This window comes from Leucoraja erinacea, chromosome 35, assembly GCF_028641065.1.
Source record: "Leucoraja erinacea ecotype New England chromosome 35, Leri_hhj_1, whole genome shotgun sequence".
In the NCBI taxonomy this organism is placed as follows: domain Eukaryota; kingdom Metazoa; phylum Chordata; class Chondrichthyes; order Rajiformes; family Rajidae; genus Leucoraja; species Leucoraja erinaceus.
Window position 1 is genome coordinate 591558 of NC_073411.1, and position 15918 is coordinate 607475.

The 15918-nt window shown below is 50.0% G+C and overlaps 1 protein-coding gene across 1 annotated transcript; it reads right to left on the reverse strand.

Annotated features, from left to right (window-relative positions):
- Positions 1-257: 257 nt before the first annotated feature.
- On the reverse strand, positions 258-12655 carry LOC129713139 (transcription factor IIIB 50 kDa subunit-like). The gene is made up of 4 exons (XM_055661966.1): positions 12393-12655; positions 11349-11408; positions 6273-6594; positions 258-2857 (listed from the first exon to the last, which is right to left on the reverse strand). Exons 1-4 carry the CDS (start codon positions 12544-12546, stop codon positions 1360-1362), a joined length of 2034 nt encoding a protein of 677 aa, XP_055517941.1. The 5' UTR covers positions 12547-12655; the 3' UTR covers positions 258-1359.
- Positions 12656-15918: the final 3263 nt, after the last annotated feature.

Consider the following 15918-nt stretch of genomic DNA (forward strand, 5'->3'; position numbering starts at 1 on the left):
TACACAGCCGCGCCCTGGGGCAGGCTGCCGGTCCCAGGGGTCCATAGCATGTCCCCAGGGGACCAGAGGGATGCGTGTTGGAAACATGTTTCATCAGGTGGAACTGCACGCATTGTTTGTGGATTGTCGTCACACCGTCTCCCAAGACAGAGAGCAGCAACATATTCATAACAGCAGCAGTTGGATTTATTCATCAAAGACACATACCCAGTGTAAAGGTGTTGACTGTGTATCAACCCTGGAGCACATTCTAAAGCCTCTGGTAAAAAATATTTTTATTAAACAAATAGATTTGTTCAGAGTATCCATCCCAACATTTTATGTCAGTGAAATGAAACATTAGCTGCTGACAATTTTTTTAATTTACATTTGATCACTACTCATTCTGACTTGAATGCCTTGTGGCAGTGCAGAGCTCTCTGTCCCACTCAGTGATGAGTGTGGGACACAGTGTATTCCCGTGTGGAGTGCCACACCGGCAAATACTGCTGTTTGTAGTGACAATAATTGACAGTCCCATCTGTCCACCTGGTGAATGTGAAACAGCCAACAGCCACTTCACATTGGATTTTTCTCTGCAGACAACATTCACCACTCCAGCAAGCTGGGGCAGACAAATCTTCTGGTTACAATGTCAATGTGGTTCCGAGTTTAGCACCAGACAAAATGTGATGGAAGGAACTGCAGATGCTGGTTTAAATCAAAGATAAGCACAAAATACTGGAGTAACTCAGCAGGACAGGCAGCATCTCTGGAGAGAAGGAATGGATGATGTTTCGGGTCGAGACCCTGACATGCAGCCCGAAAATTCACCCATTCCTTCTCTCCTGAGATGCTGCCTGTCCTGCTGAGTTACTCCAGCATTTTATGTCTATCTCTGAATAGCATCAGACAGAATAAGCACAGGCGAAATGAGCACTAATGTGTCTGGTTTAATGTTGTCAGTCAGGGTGTGCAGTAAACCCTGGGGCAGAACTGTTGAACAATGAGGTGTTGCTCAAGAGACCACTTGCTGGAGGAACTCACTGGGTCCAGCAGCATCTGTTGAAGGAAATACACAATATTTTGGGTCGGGGCCATTCTTGAGACGGATGGAGATGCAGTTCTAGTGGACATTGCAGCACAGGGCAATGGAAGTCACAGACCCGTGGACGGGGCACTGAGAGCCAGCTCCTGGGTACAGATGCCCTCTGCACCAGCCCGTCCCAGTGAGATATCAGTCAAAGTGTCAACTAGCCAGTCAGTGAAAGCACAGGCAGAGCACATTGTTCCCCGTGAGTCGAGGCGCCACCTGCCCAGGAAGGAGCAGTGGGCATGTGCCAGCGCAGGGACCCAGGACGGGTCGGGCCGGGCAGCAGGTCACTGGGTAAGGATGGCATTTGCTGCCTGGAAGGCTGCAACTTCGTCCGGTGTCCGCAGGTATTGCTCAATCTCACTGTCCGATATCTCTTCATCTCCCGTGACTATGGGACCGCTGCAGCTCCCCTCCGATTCCCGCCTGAAACGCCGTCTCTTGGTTTGTGTGAGGCACGGAGGCAGGAACACCGGAGCTGAGTGTTTCTGGCTGGCGCCTGGTTCCCGGGCCTGGCTCTGCTGCTGGTGCCCGCTGCTGGACGCTGGGTTTGCCTGGTTCACCCACTGCTGAACTTCACTGCTGCCCTCATCTCCCTGTGCCCAGCACGGCTGCAGTTGGTGGCCATTGTTGCCCTTGTCTCCCTGTGCCTGGCATGGCTGTGGTTGGAGCTTGCTGCTGCCCTTGCCCTGTGCTTGACTGACCCATTGCTTAACCCCACTGTTGCCATCGTCACCCTGTACCCGGCACGGCTCCTGTTGGTGGCTATTGTTGCCCCCGTCCTGTTCATAACTGACATGCATAACCTCACTGTTGCCCTCACTGTGTACCTGGCACAGTTGGGACTGGTGCCCACTGATGCCCTCATCTCCCTGTGCCCGGCACATTTGGGACTGGTGCCCACTGATGCCCTCATCTCCCTGTGCCTGGCACAGTTGGGACTGGTGCCCACTCATGCCCTCATCTCCCTGTGCCTGGCACAGTTGGGACTGGTGCCCACTGATGCCCTCATCTCCCTGTGCCCGGCACAGTTGGGACTGGTGCCCACTGATGCCCTCATCTCCCTGTGCCCGGCAAGGTTGGGACTGGTGCCCACTGCCACTCTTGTCTCCCTGTGCCCGGCAAGGTTGGGACTGGTGCCCACTGCCACTCTTGTCTCCCTGTGCCTGGCAAGGTTGGGACTGGTGCCCACTGGTGCCCTCATCTCCCTGTGCCCGGCAAGGTTGGGACTGGTGCCCACTGCCACTCTTGTCTCCCTGTGCCCGGCAAGGTTGGGACTGGTGCCCACTGCCGCTCTTGTCTCCCTGTGCCTGGCATAGTTGCTGTTGGATGTTGCTGCTGCCCTCGCCACCGTTGCCCTCTCTGCCCCCCTCCCCACACTTGTCCAGTGACTGGTGAAGGAGCAGGTCGCGGTGGCGGAGAACATCGCCGGCGTACTTCACGGCGGTCCTGGCGTCGACTGTCTGAGTTGGCAGCCAGGGCAGCTGTGCGGCCAGTGTGGCCAGCACACCGGTCATCTCCCGCACCCGCTGGGGGGCAGGGGGTGGCAGGCCGATCCCTGCCATCCGGCAGAAGCGGCCCAGGCTACAGCTCAGGCGCTGCACCGGCTGCAGCGACTGCCACGACAGATATGCCGCGGCCGTGAGGATGGGCACCGGGTGTCTGCCTGTCACCAACCATGTCTCTGCCGCCAACTCCACCAGCTGCAGTGCCCGCTGCACCACCTTGTCCTTGTCCTCCACGTACACAGCAGGCACCCGACCCGAATTCTGGAACAGCTGCAACCTGGTGGCAGATCAGAATCAGAGTCAGCGAGCAGCACACACCATCGCCAGTGCAAACCACTTGGCTGTGAACTCCTGGCCATTCTTCCTATCGTCTCCATGCTACCCTGTCAGCCCTCTGCACCTCAGTCTCAGGTCCACAGGTGGTTAGGGGGGCAGATTTTTCCCCCTGACAACCTCTCAGCCAGAGCCCAGTCATTGCATGAAACAATGTTCCTCATTTCCTTCCAGGCCACTGAATAAGAGCCGTAGAGTGATACAGTATGGAAATAGGCCCTTCGGCCCAACATGTCCCAGCTACACTAGTCCCACCTACCTGCACTTGGTCCATATCCCTCCAAACCTGTCCAAATACATTTTTATATGAAATCTCCCTTCAGCCTCTGAGAATCATGATTCAAGCATGTTCTCGAAGCTTCCCTGCAGAGATGCGACATTCCTAGTATCTGCTGGAAACCTCTGGGCCACGCTGTGCAGAGAAGGTATAGAAACATAGAAACATAGAAATTAGGTGCAACAGTAGGCCATTCGGCCCTTCGAGCCTGCACCGCCATTCAATATGATCATGGCTGATCATCCAACTCAGTATCCCATACCTGCCTTCTCTCCATACCCCCGATCCCCTTAGCCACAAGGGCCACATCTAACTCCCTCTTAAATATAGCCAATGAACTGGCCTCGACTACCCTCTGCGGCAGAGAGTTCCAGAGATTCACCACTCTCTGTGTGAAAAAAGTTCTTCTCATCTCGGTTTTAAAGGATTTCCCCCTTATCCTTAAGCTGTGACCCCTTGTCCTGGACTTCCCCAACATAGGGAACAATCTTCCTGCATCTAGCCTGTCCAACCCCTTAAGAATTTTGTAAGTTTCTATAAGATCCCCTCTCAATCTCCTAAATTCTAGAGAGTATAAACCAAGTCTATCCAGTCTTTCTTCATAAGACAGTCCTGACATCCCAGGAATCAGTCTGGTGAACCGTCTCTGCACTCCCTCTATGGCAATAATGTCCTTCCTCAGATTTGGAGACCAAAACTGTACGCAATACTCCAGGTGTGGTCTCACCAAGACCCTGTACTTTTTAATGTAGTTGGGAGCAGAAGAGATTCCAAATAGAGTGGGATTCCAACAACTTCCTTCTTACATACTGTCTTTGGCCAACAAGGAGAATCGGCCTGTATGCTTTCATTTCACAGCCCGTAGTGTACAATACAAGAGCATTCAATGAAGGTCTTTGGAGCATAGGGAGCTGAGGGGTGACCTTACCAAGGTGTTCAACATCAAATTAATGCTCATAATCTTTTTCCCCAGGGTGCGGATTCTAAAACTAGAGGCCATCGGCTTACGGTGAGAGTGCAGATTTAAGAGGAACCTCGGGCAACTTTTTCACTCAGTACTGGAACAAGCTGCCAGAAGGCTGTATATAACCGGATACAATTGTAATGCCTTTTAAAAGGTATTTGGATAGATATTATATGGATCGGGATTAGAGGGATTGGGGCAAAAATCAGACAAATGGCATTAGCCTATTATGCCAACTTGGTTGGCAGGGATATGATGGGCTGAAGAGCCTGTTTCCATGCTGTACAGGTCTATGACTTCTGCCCAGTATCCTCTCATTTACTGTGTTCTGCTGCACTTCCTGTCGATCACTCTGCCAATCCTTAAACCCAGCTGCAAACAACTGGTTTTATGCTCACAATAAATGCCACAAAAGTATTGAGCCTTTGCAGTTCAGCTCCATGTTTCCTTCATTCAACCGAGAGATATTTATCGGGTGCTGGTAATATATTTGTTCGCTTTCAAAAATGCCAACTCCATTTTTTCCCCCTATGTTTAGATTACCCCAATCAGTGGCGCACTGTACAGCTCTGACATCCTCTGCCCCTTTTGTACAGACCACCATGTGATATTCAGGACAGCAGTGACCCAGTTAGTGCAGCGGCTGCCTCAGCCTAGTGGCCCGGGTTCAGTCCTGACCTCCAGTGCTGTCTGTGTGGGCTTTACACATTCTCCCTGAGACTGCATGGGCTGCCTTCAGTTGGGTTAGATGGCTGCTACAAATTGCCCCAAGGGTGTAGGTGAGAGATGATGGGAATGTGGGGCGGTGGGACAAGTTGAGGTGGGATAAGGTGTAAAGAATGGGTAGTGGTTGTGCACTATGGGCAGCACAATGGTGCAGTGGTAGAGAGCCAGAGACCCAGCTTCAATGCTGACTACAAGTGCTGCCTTTACGGAGTTTGTACATTCTCCGTGATCGCATGGGTTTTCTCAGAGATTGTCAGTTTCCTCCCACACTCCAAAGACGTACAGGTTTGTAGGTTGATTGACTTGGTAAAATTGTAAATTGTCCCTAGTGTGTGTGTAGGATAGTGTTAGTGTCCGGGGATCGCTGGTCGGCAATGACTCGGTCGGCCGAAGAGCCTGTTTCCACATTGTATCTCCAAACAAATCTAAAACAAATTGAAGGTAGACACAAAATGCTGGAGTAACTCAGCGGGACAGGCAGCATCTCTGGTGACGTTTCGGGTCAAGAACCTTCTGCAGACCTCAACACAAATTGAGGCAGGATAAGGTGTGAAGAATTGGTAGCAAATGGTTAGCATGAATTTGGCGAGCTGAATGGCCTGTTTCATGACTGTACCTCTCAGTGACTTTTGCCCTCGGCCTCTACATGTCATCTGTTCCCTATGCTTGTTCCTTCACTCTCCCAAAGCCCTTTGCATCCTGTGAGGAATTCTTGCCCAGTGCTGTCCATAGCTGGGCAATGGGGAATCGTGCGGTGAAGAGAAACTTCTCCCGTCCCCAGTGTGGGCTTCACCTCGATTCCCAGGGCCCCTGCCAGCAACGTCTGGATAGGATTGAGATACTGTGGGATTCCAAATGATCATTTAACCAACAAGCATCATGGTCACCGCACTGCCCAGTAACAGCCAACGTTAGCAACCTGCGGGCAGGATGTTGCCACGACTGGAGCGTTTGACATAAGGAGAGGCTGGGCAGGCTAGGGATTGTTTGTCCTGAAGTGAAAGAGGCAGAGGGGTGACCGTATGGGGATTAACACAATCACGAGGAGCAGAGCGAAGGTGGATGGGCACCGTTTTCTTCCTCCAGGGTAGGTAGTTTAAAACTAGAAAGGCTCACATTTAAGGTGAGAGGTGAAATATTTAAAGGGGACCTGAGGGGCAACGTTTTAAACATCATGGGTGGTAGGTGTCTGGAAAAAGCTGCCAAAGAAAGTGCTAGATGCAGGGACAATCACAATGTTTACAAGACACTCGGACATGTGCATGGATAAGAAAGCTTTAGGGTCAAATAAAACAAATGGAACTAGCTGCAGGAGGACAGCAAGCATGAGAGAGAGAGAGGGGGGGGAACAGAGGGGCAGGGAGGAAGGAGGGGGGAGGGGAATTCACTCACCCATCACAGTGTGTCTTCACCAGGTCATGCAGGCAGAGGCTGGGAATGTCGAGCTGCAGAGCCTTGATGAGCTGCAGGAAGACAGCGGAGAAGAGGGAGGGTGGCACGTGGAGGAGGGAGCAGAGGGTGCCCATAGTCAGAGGCCAATCGTGTTGGCGGCAGGACACCTGGATGCAGCAACCCACTAGGGCCTCCTTCTTGTCCAGGCCCAGGTGCAGGAAGTCGGGGTGGTCGTAGGCACGGCTGTACAGCTCGCTGGCCGAGTCCTGTAGCACGGGCCGCAGACGCAGGATCTGGCACAGGTCACGCACACGCCTCATACCTGTAGACACAGGGCACGCACCGTCACCCAGAGGATGTACACACACAAACAGGGGCGGCACGGTGGCGCAATAGTAGAGTTGCTGCCTTACATCGCCAGAGACCACGGTTCAATCCTGTCTACGGGTGCTGTCTGTACAGAGTTTGCACGTTCTCAACATAACCTATGTGGCATTTTTCCCTATACTCCAAAGCCATACAGGTTTAAAGAATAATTGGCTTGGTATAAATGTACGTGTAGTGTAAGTGTAGGATAGTGTTAGTGTGCGGGGATTGCTAGTTGGTGCAGACTCGGTGGGCCGAATGGCCTGTTTCCATGCTGTATCACTAAACTAAACCAGCAGGGCCATCCGAGGGTGCACGCACAAACGTACGCACGCGGTCACCTAGAGGGCCGAGAGATCGCCACACGATCTGCATAATTCCGACAGCCCAGTGGCTAGAGACTGACCGTCACTCTCACACCAAGTGAACAGAGTGCATGGGCAGCATCTCCCCGGGTTACCAACTCCAACCTGTCCAAACCCCACGTACCAGCGATCAAACAACGAGGCTATGTCATTGTGATGCATAAAATGATAAATGACCTGTTGGTTGTGATATATCTAAATGACTTGGATGGAAATATCAAAAGTAGATAAAAATGCTGGAGAAACTAGCGAGTGAGGCAGCATCTATGGAGCGAAGAAATAGGTGACGTTTCGGGTCGAGACCCTTCTTCAGGCTGATGTGGGGGTGGTGGGGGCGGGAAGAAGAAAGGAAGGAGGAGTGGGTTGTGGGAGCATAGAGTTGGAGGGAAGGGGGAATCATAGAGGGGGGGCAGTGAGAGATGAGGTTGTTAAACTGTCTTCGGAGAGAGGAGGAGAACTTCTTCAAAGTAGGATGATATCGAATGGTCGGTTAGCATTGCTTGCAGATGACACCAACATTGGTGGAGTTGCAGAAGCTGAGGAAGGCTGTCAAAGTATACAGTTGCAGAAATGGGTGGAAATGTCATAGTCTAGAGGGCATGGCTTAAAGGTGAGGGGCATAACCCTCCTATCCTTGCATATCCACACTCCTCTTAAACGCCACTGTCGTATCTGCCTCCACAACCACCGCTGGCAGTGCGTCCCACACACTCACGTACTCACCACCCCGTGTAAAATGAAACCTTGCCCTGCACATATTCTTTAATCCAACTCACCAGTCATTTTGTGGTCCCTTTTGGCCCTTCTAACCACCCACTCGTTATTTTCTCCTTGATTCATCTTCCACCTGTCTGATTTAATCTTCTTAATCTTGCATATGCCTCTTTTTGTTTTTGACCAACTTTTGCCACTTCTTTGGTCCTCCAAGGTCCCCTTACTTTGCTGTCCTTATCCCTCCTCCCCACTGGAACATGCTGGTTCTGATCTTTGATCAACTGGCTTTTGAGCGAGTGCCACATTATATGGAGTAACCCAAAGCAACTGCTCCCAGTTGCACTCGAGCTCCTGCCTAATAAGGTTGTAGCCTGACTCCCAATTTAGTTCCCTCCAGACGTTGCTCAACACAATATTAAAACCGATGGAGTTGCAATCACTATCCCCAAAATTCTCTTCCATTGAAACACCAGTCACATGGCCAAGCTCATTTCCCAACACGTTCTCTTCCAGGATTGAACTATCCACATACTGGTTCAAGAACCCCTCACGGATACACCGCACAAATTCTGCCCGTCTAAGCCTTTGGCATTGAGCAAGTCCCAGTCAATATTGGGGAAGTTAAAATCATCCAGCAACCTTTTTTGCTTGTGCATTTTTCGGTAATCTGTCTATATATGTCCCTATTGGGGAGGGGGCGGGGGGTTATAATACAATCTCATTAGATTTCTTGCACAAATCTTATTTTTCAGCTCCACCCATACCGCCTCAGCGAACAAACCCTCTAATACGTCCTCTCTGAGTGCCGCCGCGACAGTCTCCCCGATTGACAGTGCACCTCCTCCTCCTCCACCTCCCTCCCGACCATATCTGAAACAACAAAACCCTGGAACATTGAGCTGCCAGTGGAGTCCCTCCTGCAACCACGTTTCCACAATGGCAACATCATCATTGTCCCAAGCACCCATCCAGGCTCCTCAAAACATCAAGGATTGTTGTGTATAGCCTTGCTTGTTTGGAAATAAAGACTCCAGCATCAACATATTCCTTGACGCATCCCATCTGCCCTTCCACTGAGATTTACTGTTCCTGACCTCTACCTTCCGATCACTCCTTCCATTTTCTGATCCATTACTCCGGTTCCCACCCCTCTGGTCTAAACTCTCCCGGGAAGCACTAGTGCACTCCCCTGGTCCCTCCAGTTCAGGTGCAACTGAAAGGCCCAGACTGAGTGGATGCGGAGGGGATGTTTCCACTAGTGGGCGAGTCTAGGAGCAGAGGGCACAGCCTCAGAATAAAAGGACGTACCTTTAGAAAGGCGATAAGGAGGAATTTCTTTAGCCAGAGGATGGTGAATCAGTGGAATTCATTGTCACAGACGGCTGCGGAGACCAGGTCAGTGAGTATTTTTAAACCAGAGATTGAAAGGTTCTTGATTAGTAAGAGTGTCAAAGGTTATGGTGAGAAGGCAGGGGAATGGGGCTAAGAGGGAAAGATGAAACATAGAAACATAGAAATTAGGTGCAGGAGTAGGCCATTCAGCCCTGCGAGCCTGCACCGCCATTTAATATGATCATGGCTGATCATCCAACTCAGTATCCCGTACCTGCCTTCTCTCCATACCCTCTGATCCCCTTGGCCACAAGGGCCACATCTAACTCCCTCTTAAATATAGCCAATGAACTGGCCTCAACTACCCTCTGTGGCAGAGAGTTCCAGAGATTCACCACTCTCTGTGTGAAAAAAGTTCTCCTCATCCCGGTTTTAAAGGATTTCCCCCTTATCCTTAAGCTGTGACCCCTTGTCCTGGACTTCCCCAACATCGGGAACAATCTTCCTGCATCTAGCCTGTCCAACCCCTTAAGAATTTTGTAAGTTTCTATAAGATCCCCTCTCAATCTCCTAAACTCTAGAGAGTATAAACCAAGTCTATCCAGTCTTTCTTCATAAGACAGTCCTGACATCCCAGGAATCAGTCTGGTGAACCTTCTCTGCACTCCCTCTATGGCAATAATGTCCTTCCTCAGATTTGGAGACCAAAACTGCACGCAATGTGGTCTCACCAAGACCCTATACAACTGCAGTAGAACCTCCCTGCTCCTATACTCAAATCCTCTTGCTATGAAAGCCAACATGCCATTCGCTTTCTTTACTGCCTGCTGCACCTGCATGCCTACCTTCAATGACTGGTGTACCATGACACCCAGGTCTCGCTGCATCTCCCCCTTTCCCAATCGGCCACCGTTTAGATAATAATCTGCTTTCCCGTTTTTGCCACCAAAATGGATAACCTCACATTTATCCACATTAAACTGCATCTGCCAAACATTTGCCCACTCACCCAGCCTATCCAAGTCACCTTGCAGTCTCCTAGCATCCTCCTCACACCATACCGAAATAGCCATGATTGAATGGCAGAGTAGACTCGATGAGCCAAATGGCCTGATTCTTATGAACTGGTCACCTCTGTCCCAGAGAGATTACAATGGTCCAAAAGTCTGAAATCCTACCCCAACTCTTATGCTAAGCATTAATCTGTTCCATCTTCCTATTCCTATTCTAACGAGCATGTGATACTGGATGTAATCCATAGATTACTACCCATGAGGTCCAGCTTTTTAATCTTCTGCTTCACTCCCTCTATTCGCTCTGCAGGACCTCATCCCTTTTCTTCCGGTGTCATTTGTGCCAACACGCACAACGACCTCCAGCTGCTCGCCCGCCCCCTTGACAATGTCATGCAGCCACTTCGAGACATCCTGGAATCAGGGAGGCAACACACCATCCTGGAGCCCTGACTGCTGCCACAGTATCTCCCATCTGCCCTCCTTACTAATGAATCTTCTACCACTGTGGCTCTATCTCTGTTTACCCATCCCCGCCGTGCCTCCGTGCCAGTCCCGGTGCCTCCGTGCCAGTCCCGGTGCCTCCGTGCCAGTCCCGGTGTCTCCGTGCCAGTAACCAGGAAGGTGCATTTATTTGAGGGGAATGGTCACATGGGATTCTGCCCCCTGCCTGGTGGTCATTCATCTCCTCTCTGCCTGTTCCTCACATGTGACTACCTAGCTGTAACTCCTACCTATGACACTCGCACACCCCCGGATAATCCTGAGCTCATCGAGCTGCAGTTCCCTGACATGACCCTGAAAGAGCTGCAGCTAAATACATCTCCTGCAGGTGCAGGCCTCAGGGGCACTGGAAACCCCCCTGACAGCCAACATCCTACATGGAGAGCATTATACTCTCCCATCTGCCATCTCAACTGCACCACGGGTGAATACACACAGAAACAGACACCTCCATCTGCATTAACCTCTGCTCAGAGCCCAGACTAAAGGCTAGTGTTCTCTGAAGGATTGCACACAGATATGTCCACACAGGATTGCACCTGAACAGACTGGCTTCTAATTGTTGATGAATCCCTTTGCATTGTTTATTAAATTGAATGATAAAGTGGAAACAGGCCCTTTGGCTCAACTTGCTCACACAGATGTTAAAGATTGGACGATATGAACAACATTGGGCGCAACAACAATGTCCAACACGATGGGGCCAAAATACTTATTTCATGTCCCAGCCTTGCCATGCAGATAATTTGAAGATGTCCTCGTTTTCTAATTCAATACCTTACCTTGCAACTTATTACGGCAGGGCTTCTTCGCTTCAGCTGTGCTGTCCGTGTATCTCACAGCTGTGGATGCAAAGAAATGAACTCAGTGAGAGGGGACAGAGGCTACAGGGGAAGAGCAGTGGGTGCAGAGAGAGACTCCTGCACACCAAAGATCCTATAGCAAGATCCTATAGGATCTTTGCCGCACACAGCGTGGTCACTGGGCAGTACTCAGGACTAAAGAAGGGTCTCAACGCGAAACGCCACCCATTCCCTCTCTCCAGAGATGCTGCCTGTCCCGCTGAGTTACTCCAGCATTTTGTATGTGTCTGCTGTTAGGGACCAGAGGCTGGCTCGTTCTCTCCCCCCCCCCCCCCCCCCCCCAAACCCCAACCCCAACCCCAACCCCAACTATCATAAAGGAGCGGCTGCGATCGGTGTTCCGATCCTGGGATGACCGGTCAAGAACCAGAGAGAGTATGTGGACGCTCCGGTCTCTAACACCCGGTGTGGGCAGGAGGTTTACCCCACCCTCCCTCTGTGTTGCTGACCGCTGGACTGAACTCTGGACTCCAGAGTCCAGAGTGTTTCAATGTCATATGTACCGAAACAGAACAATAAAATTCCTACTTAGCAGCACAACAGAGATGTAAATACAGCACTTCAGAGATAACATGATAAAACAAACAAAATCAAATCAATAAATTAAAAAATATATAATATTAGTGCAAATCAAAACAAAAGCCCTGTCAATAGTCTTGTAGTCTAGTCTCAAACAGTAATTGTTATATGGTTATATGTGCAGTAGTCAACCGGGACAGCCTGTAGTGTTCAAGAAGGAACTGCAGATGCTGGAAGATCGAAGGTACACAAAATTGCTGGAGAAACTCAGCGGGTGCAGCAGCGTCTATGGAGCATCTACCTTCGCTCCATAGATGCTGCTGCGCCCGCTGAGTTTCGGGACAGTCTGTAGTTTAGTTTGTGGCCTTGTTGTTGTTTGGGAAGAAGCAGTTCCTCAACCCGGCCGTCCCCGGGCCGAGAGTCAATCCCACTCCCCCCGCGTACCCTGCAGGAAAGCCTCCTCGGAGCGGGCGGTGGTGAGCAGGCCCTCAGACAACAGGCAGCCGCAGTCGGTGCACACCAGGTGGCTCTGGCTGTAGTGAGCGTCTTCCTCCACGGCGGCAGAGCCGCATTCGGGGCAGCGCAGCGGGCTCGCCATCCCGCCACCCGGGGCTGCGGCTGTGACCGGGGAGAGTCGCCGGCAAACGGCCGGACTCCAGCTCCACTCCCGCCCCTTACACAGCGGCTGTGACCGGGGAGAGCTCCAGCTCCACTCCCGCCCCTCACACAGCGGCGCCCGCCTGTATCAAACATGGCGGCGGCTCCCGAGCCGGGTCTCCACATGCGCAGCATCACTGGAGACAAGGAATGGGTCGAGACCCTTCTTCAAACTGAGAGTCAGGGGAGAGGGACACTAGAGATATGTAGAAACGTAGAATATAGGTGCAGGAGTAGGCCATTCGGCCTTTCAAGCCTGCACCGCCATTCAATATGACCATGGCTGATCATCCAACTCAGTATCCCGTACCTGCCTTCTCTCCATACCCCCTGATATAGCCAATGAACTGGCCTCAACTAACTTCTGCGGCAGAGAGTTCCAGAGATTCACCACTCTCTATGTGAAAAAAAAATTCTCATCTCAGTCCTAAACGATTTTCCCCTTATCCTTAAACTGTGGCCCCTTGTTCTGGACTTCCCCAACATCGGGAACAATCTTCCTGCATCTAGCCTGTCCAACCCCCCAAGAATTTTGTAAGTTTCTATAAGATTCCCCCCTCAATCTTCTAAAGTCCAGCAAGTACAAGCCGAGTCTATCCAGTCTTTCTTCATATGAAAGTCCTGACTTCCCAGGAATCAGTCTGGTGAACCTTCTCTGTACTCCCTCTATGGGAAGAATGTCTTTCCTCAGATTAGGAGACCAAAACTGTACACAATACTCCAGGTGTGGTCTCACTAAGGCCCTGAACAACTGCAGTAGAACCTCCCTGCTCCTATACTCAAATCCTTTTGCTATGAATGCTAACATACCATTCGCTTTCTACACTGCCTGCTGTACCTGCATGCCTACTTTCAATGACTGGTGTACCATGACACCCAGGTCTCGCTGCATCTCCCCCTTTCCTAATCGGCCGCCATTCAGATAATAGTCTACTTTCCTGTTCTTGCCACCAAAGTGGATAACCTCACATTTATCCACATTATACTGCATCTGCCAAACATTTGCCCACTCACCCAGCCTATCCAAGTCACCTTGCAGTCTCCGAGCATCCTCCTCACAGCTAACACTGCCCCCTAGCTTAGTGTCATTGTTACATATGCTACATATTCATTGTAGCAGTCCCAACCTCCTGCACTACTTTGTATCAGGCACACTCACCACACACACACACACACACTGTGACTAGGTATGTAAACACTTTAGTATTACTACGCCACACAGACAAAGGAGCTGAATAAAGGAGTACAATAAGGCAACTGAAACAACCTGAATTGTGTCGTTTATTATCAGGATATCAAACACGAAGACACAACATGGTGGCAGCGGTGGGATAAAAGAGCCAGCTGGCATTCAAAAGCTTCCTGAAAGGAACTACAGATGAAGAGAAGGTCAGTTATATTTTACTATGGCTCGGGGAAAAGGGTCTAGACATTTTTAACAGTTGGAGCTTAACAGAGCCCGACTGCAATAATCCGGGAATAGTCCTTGAAAGGTTTGCGAACCATATGGAGCCCAAATCAAACCACAGAATCCATCGGTATGAGTTCCAAGGGCTAAGACAAGACCCACAAGAAACAACCGACACTTTCCTGTCGAGACTAAGGAACGTGGCCAAGAAATGCAGATTTGGTGATGAAGATGACAGAATTGTCGACCAGCTAATATGGGGGTGCGCCCACCAAGAGGTCCAAAAGTCCCTAATAGGGAAAGACACCCTCAACCTAAAAGACGCCGTAGATGCTGCCAGAGCTTTCGAAGCCACAAGGAAACAAATGTCCTCCCTCTCCCTTCAAGTTGGCTCATCTCAGAGCAGCACCAGAGTGAATATAGACGCTCTCTCAAAACGTGACCCTGGCTCCACCTTAAAGGCTCCAAAGCAGAAATTTTCTAGGCATGCAAACAAACAAGCAAGCCAAAGAAGCTGCTGGAACTGCGGTACAGAGCATGCATTTGATGATCGCAGGGAGTGCCCAGCATACGGGACTACCTGCAACTCCTGTGGGAGGCCTAACCACTGGAAGAAAATGTGTAGGTCAACAAAATCATACAGCACCAAGCCAAAGTCAAAGAACGATAGAAATACGAGAAGGAAACAAATACACGCACACGTCCAACAGGAAGAGGAGATAACCTCAATGGGAAACAACAAACCACATAGCAACAGAGATGAAGCATATGCTATAATACAACTACAGAAAAAAGTGGAAAAGAAAGGAACAAAAATTAGTAACTGGAAGGGACAAGTCACGCCAAGACATGACTCTTGACTGGCTACGCACTACCTGAAAGAAAACAAGCTGCCATTATATATTTTGTTGTGTAGTATATTAGAAAGCATTCCATTATATATTTTGTTGTCAACACCTGCAACTTCAAAGACAACACCAGCAACTCCTAGGACACCACCCACAGCAGCAGCAACACCTACCATTGATGACAACACATTCTCACAAACTGCTACCAGTGAGTCATATAGTCAACCAGCACCAACCAATGGCCAGGAAACAACTCAACAAGTTACCAATACATCGAGTGCAACACTGCAGGCAACAACCAGATCTACTAGATGCAGGAGCAACATCTTACCCCCAGCGCGTTATCGCTAGCACTGGAAGGGACAAGTCACGCCAAGACATGACTCTTGACTGGCTACGCACTACCTGAAAGAAAACAAGCTGCCATTATATATTTTGTTGTGTAGTATATTAGAAAGCATTCCATTATATATTTTGTTGTGTAGTATATTAGAAAGCAGAATGCCACGAATGTGGGCAGAATAATCCCACGGTATCTGCTACAGGATTGCCACCCTCGCTCTGGCAATCCGCTAGTGTTACAAACTAACTTAGATATTTTACTAATTTTTGTTCCTTTCTTTTGAGAAGGGGGGATGTTACATATGCTACATATTCATTGTAGCAGTCCCAACCTCCTGCACTACTTTGTATCAGGCACACTCACCACACACACACACACACACTGTGACTAGGTATGTAAGCACTTTAGTATTACTACGCCACACAGACAAAGGAGCTGAATAAAGGAGTACAATAAGGCAACTGAAACAACCTGAATTGTGTCGTTTATTATCAGGATATCAAACACGAAGACACAACAGTCATCCGCAAATTTGGAGATGTTGCCTTCAATTCCCTCATCCAGATCATTAATATATATTGTAAATAGCTGTGGTCCCAGCACTGAGCCTTGCGGGTACCCCACTAATCACTGCCTGCCATTGTGAAAAGGACCGTTTACTCCCACTCTTTGCTTCCTGTTGCCAGCCAGTACTCTATCCCCATCAATACTGAA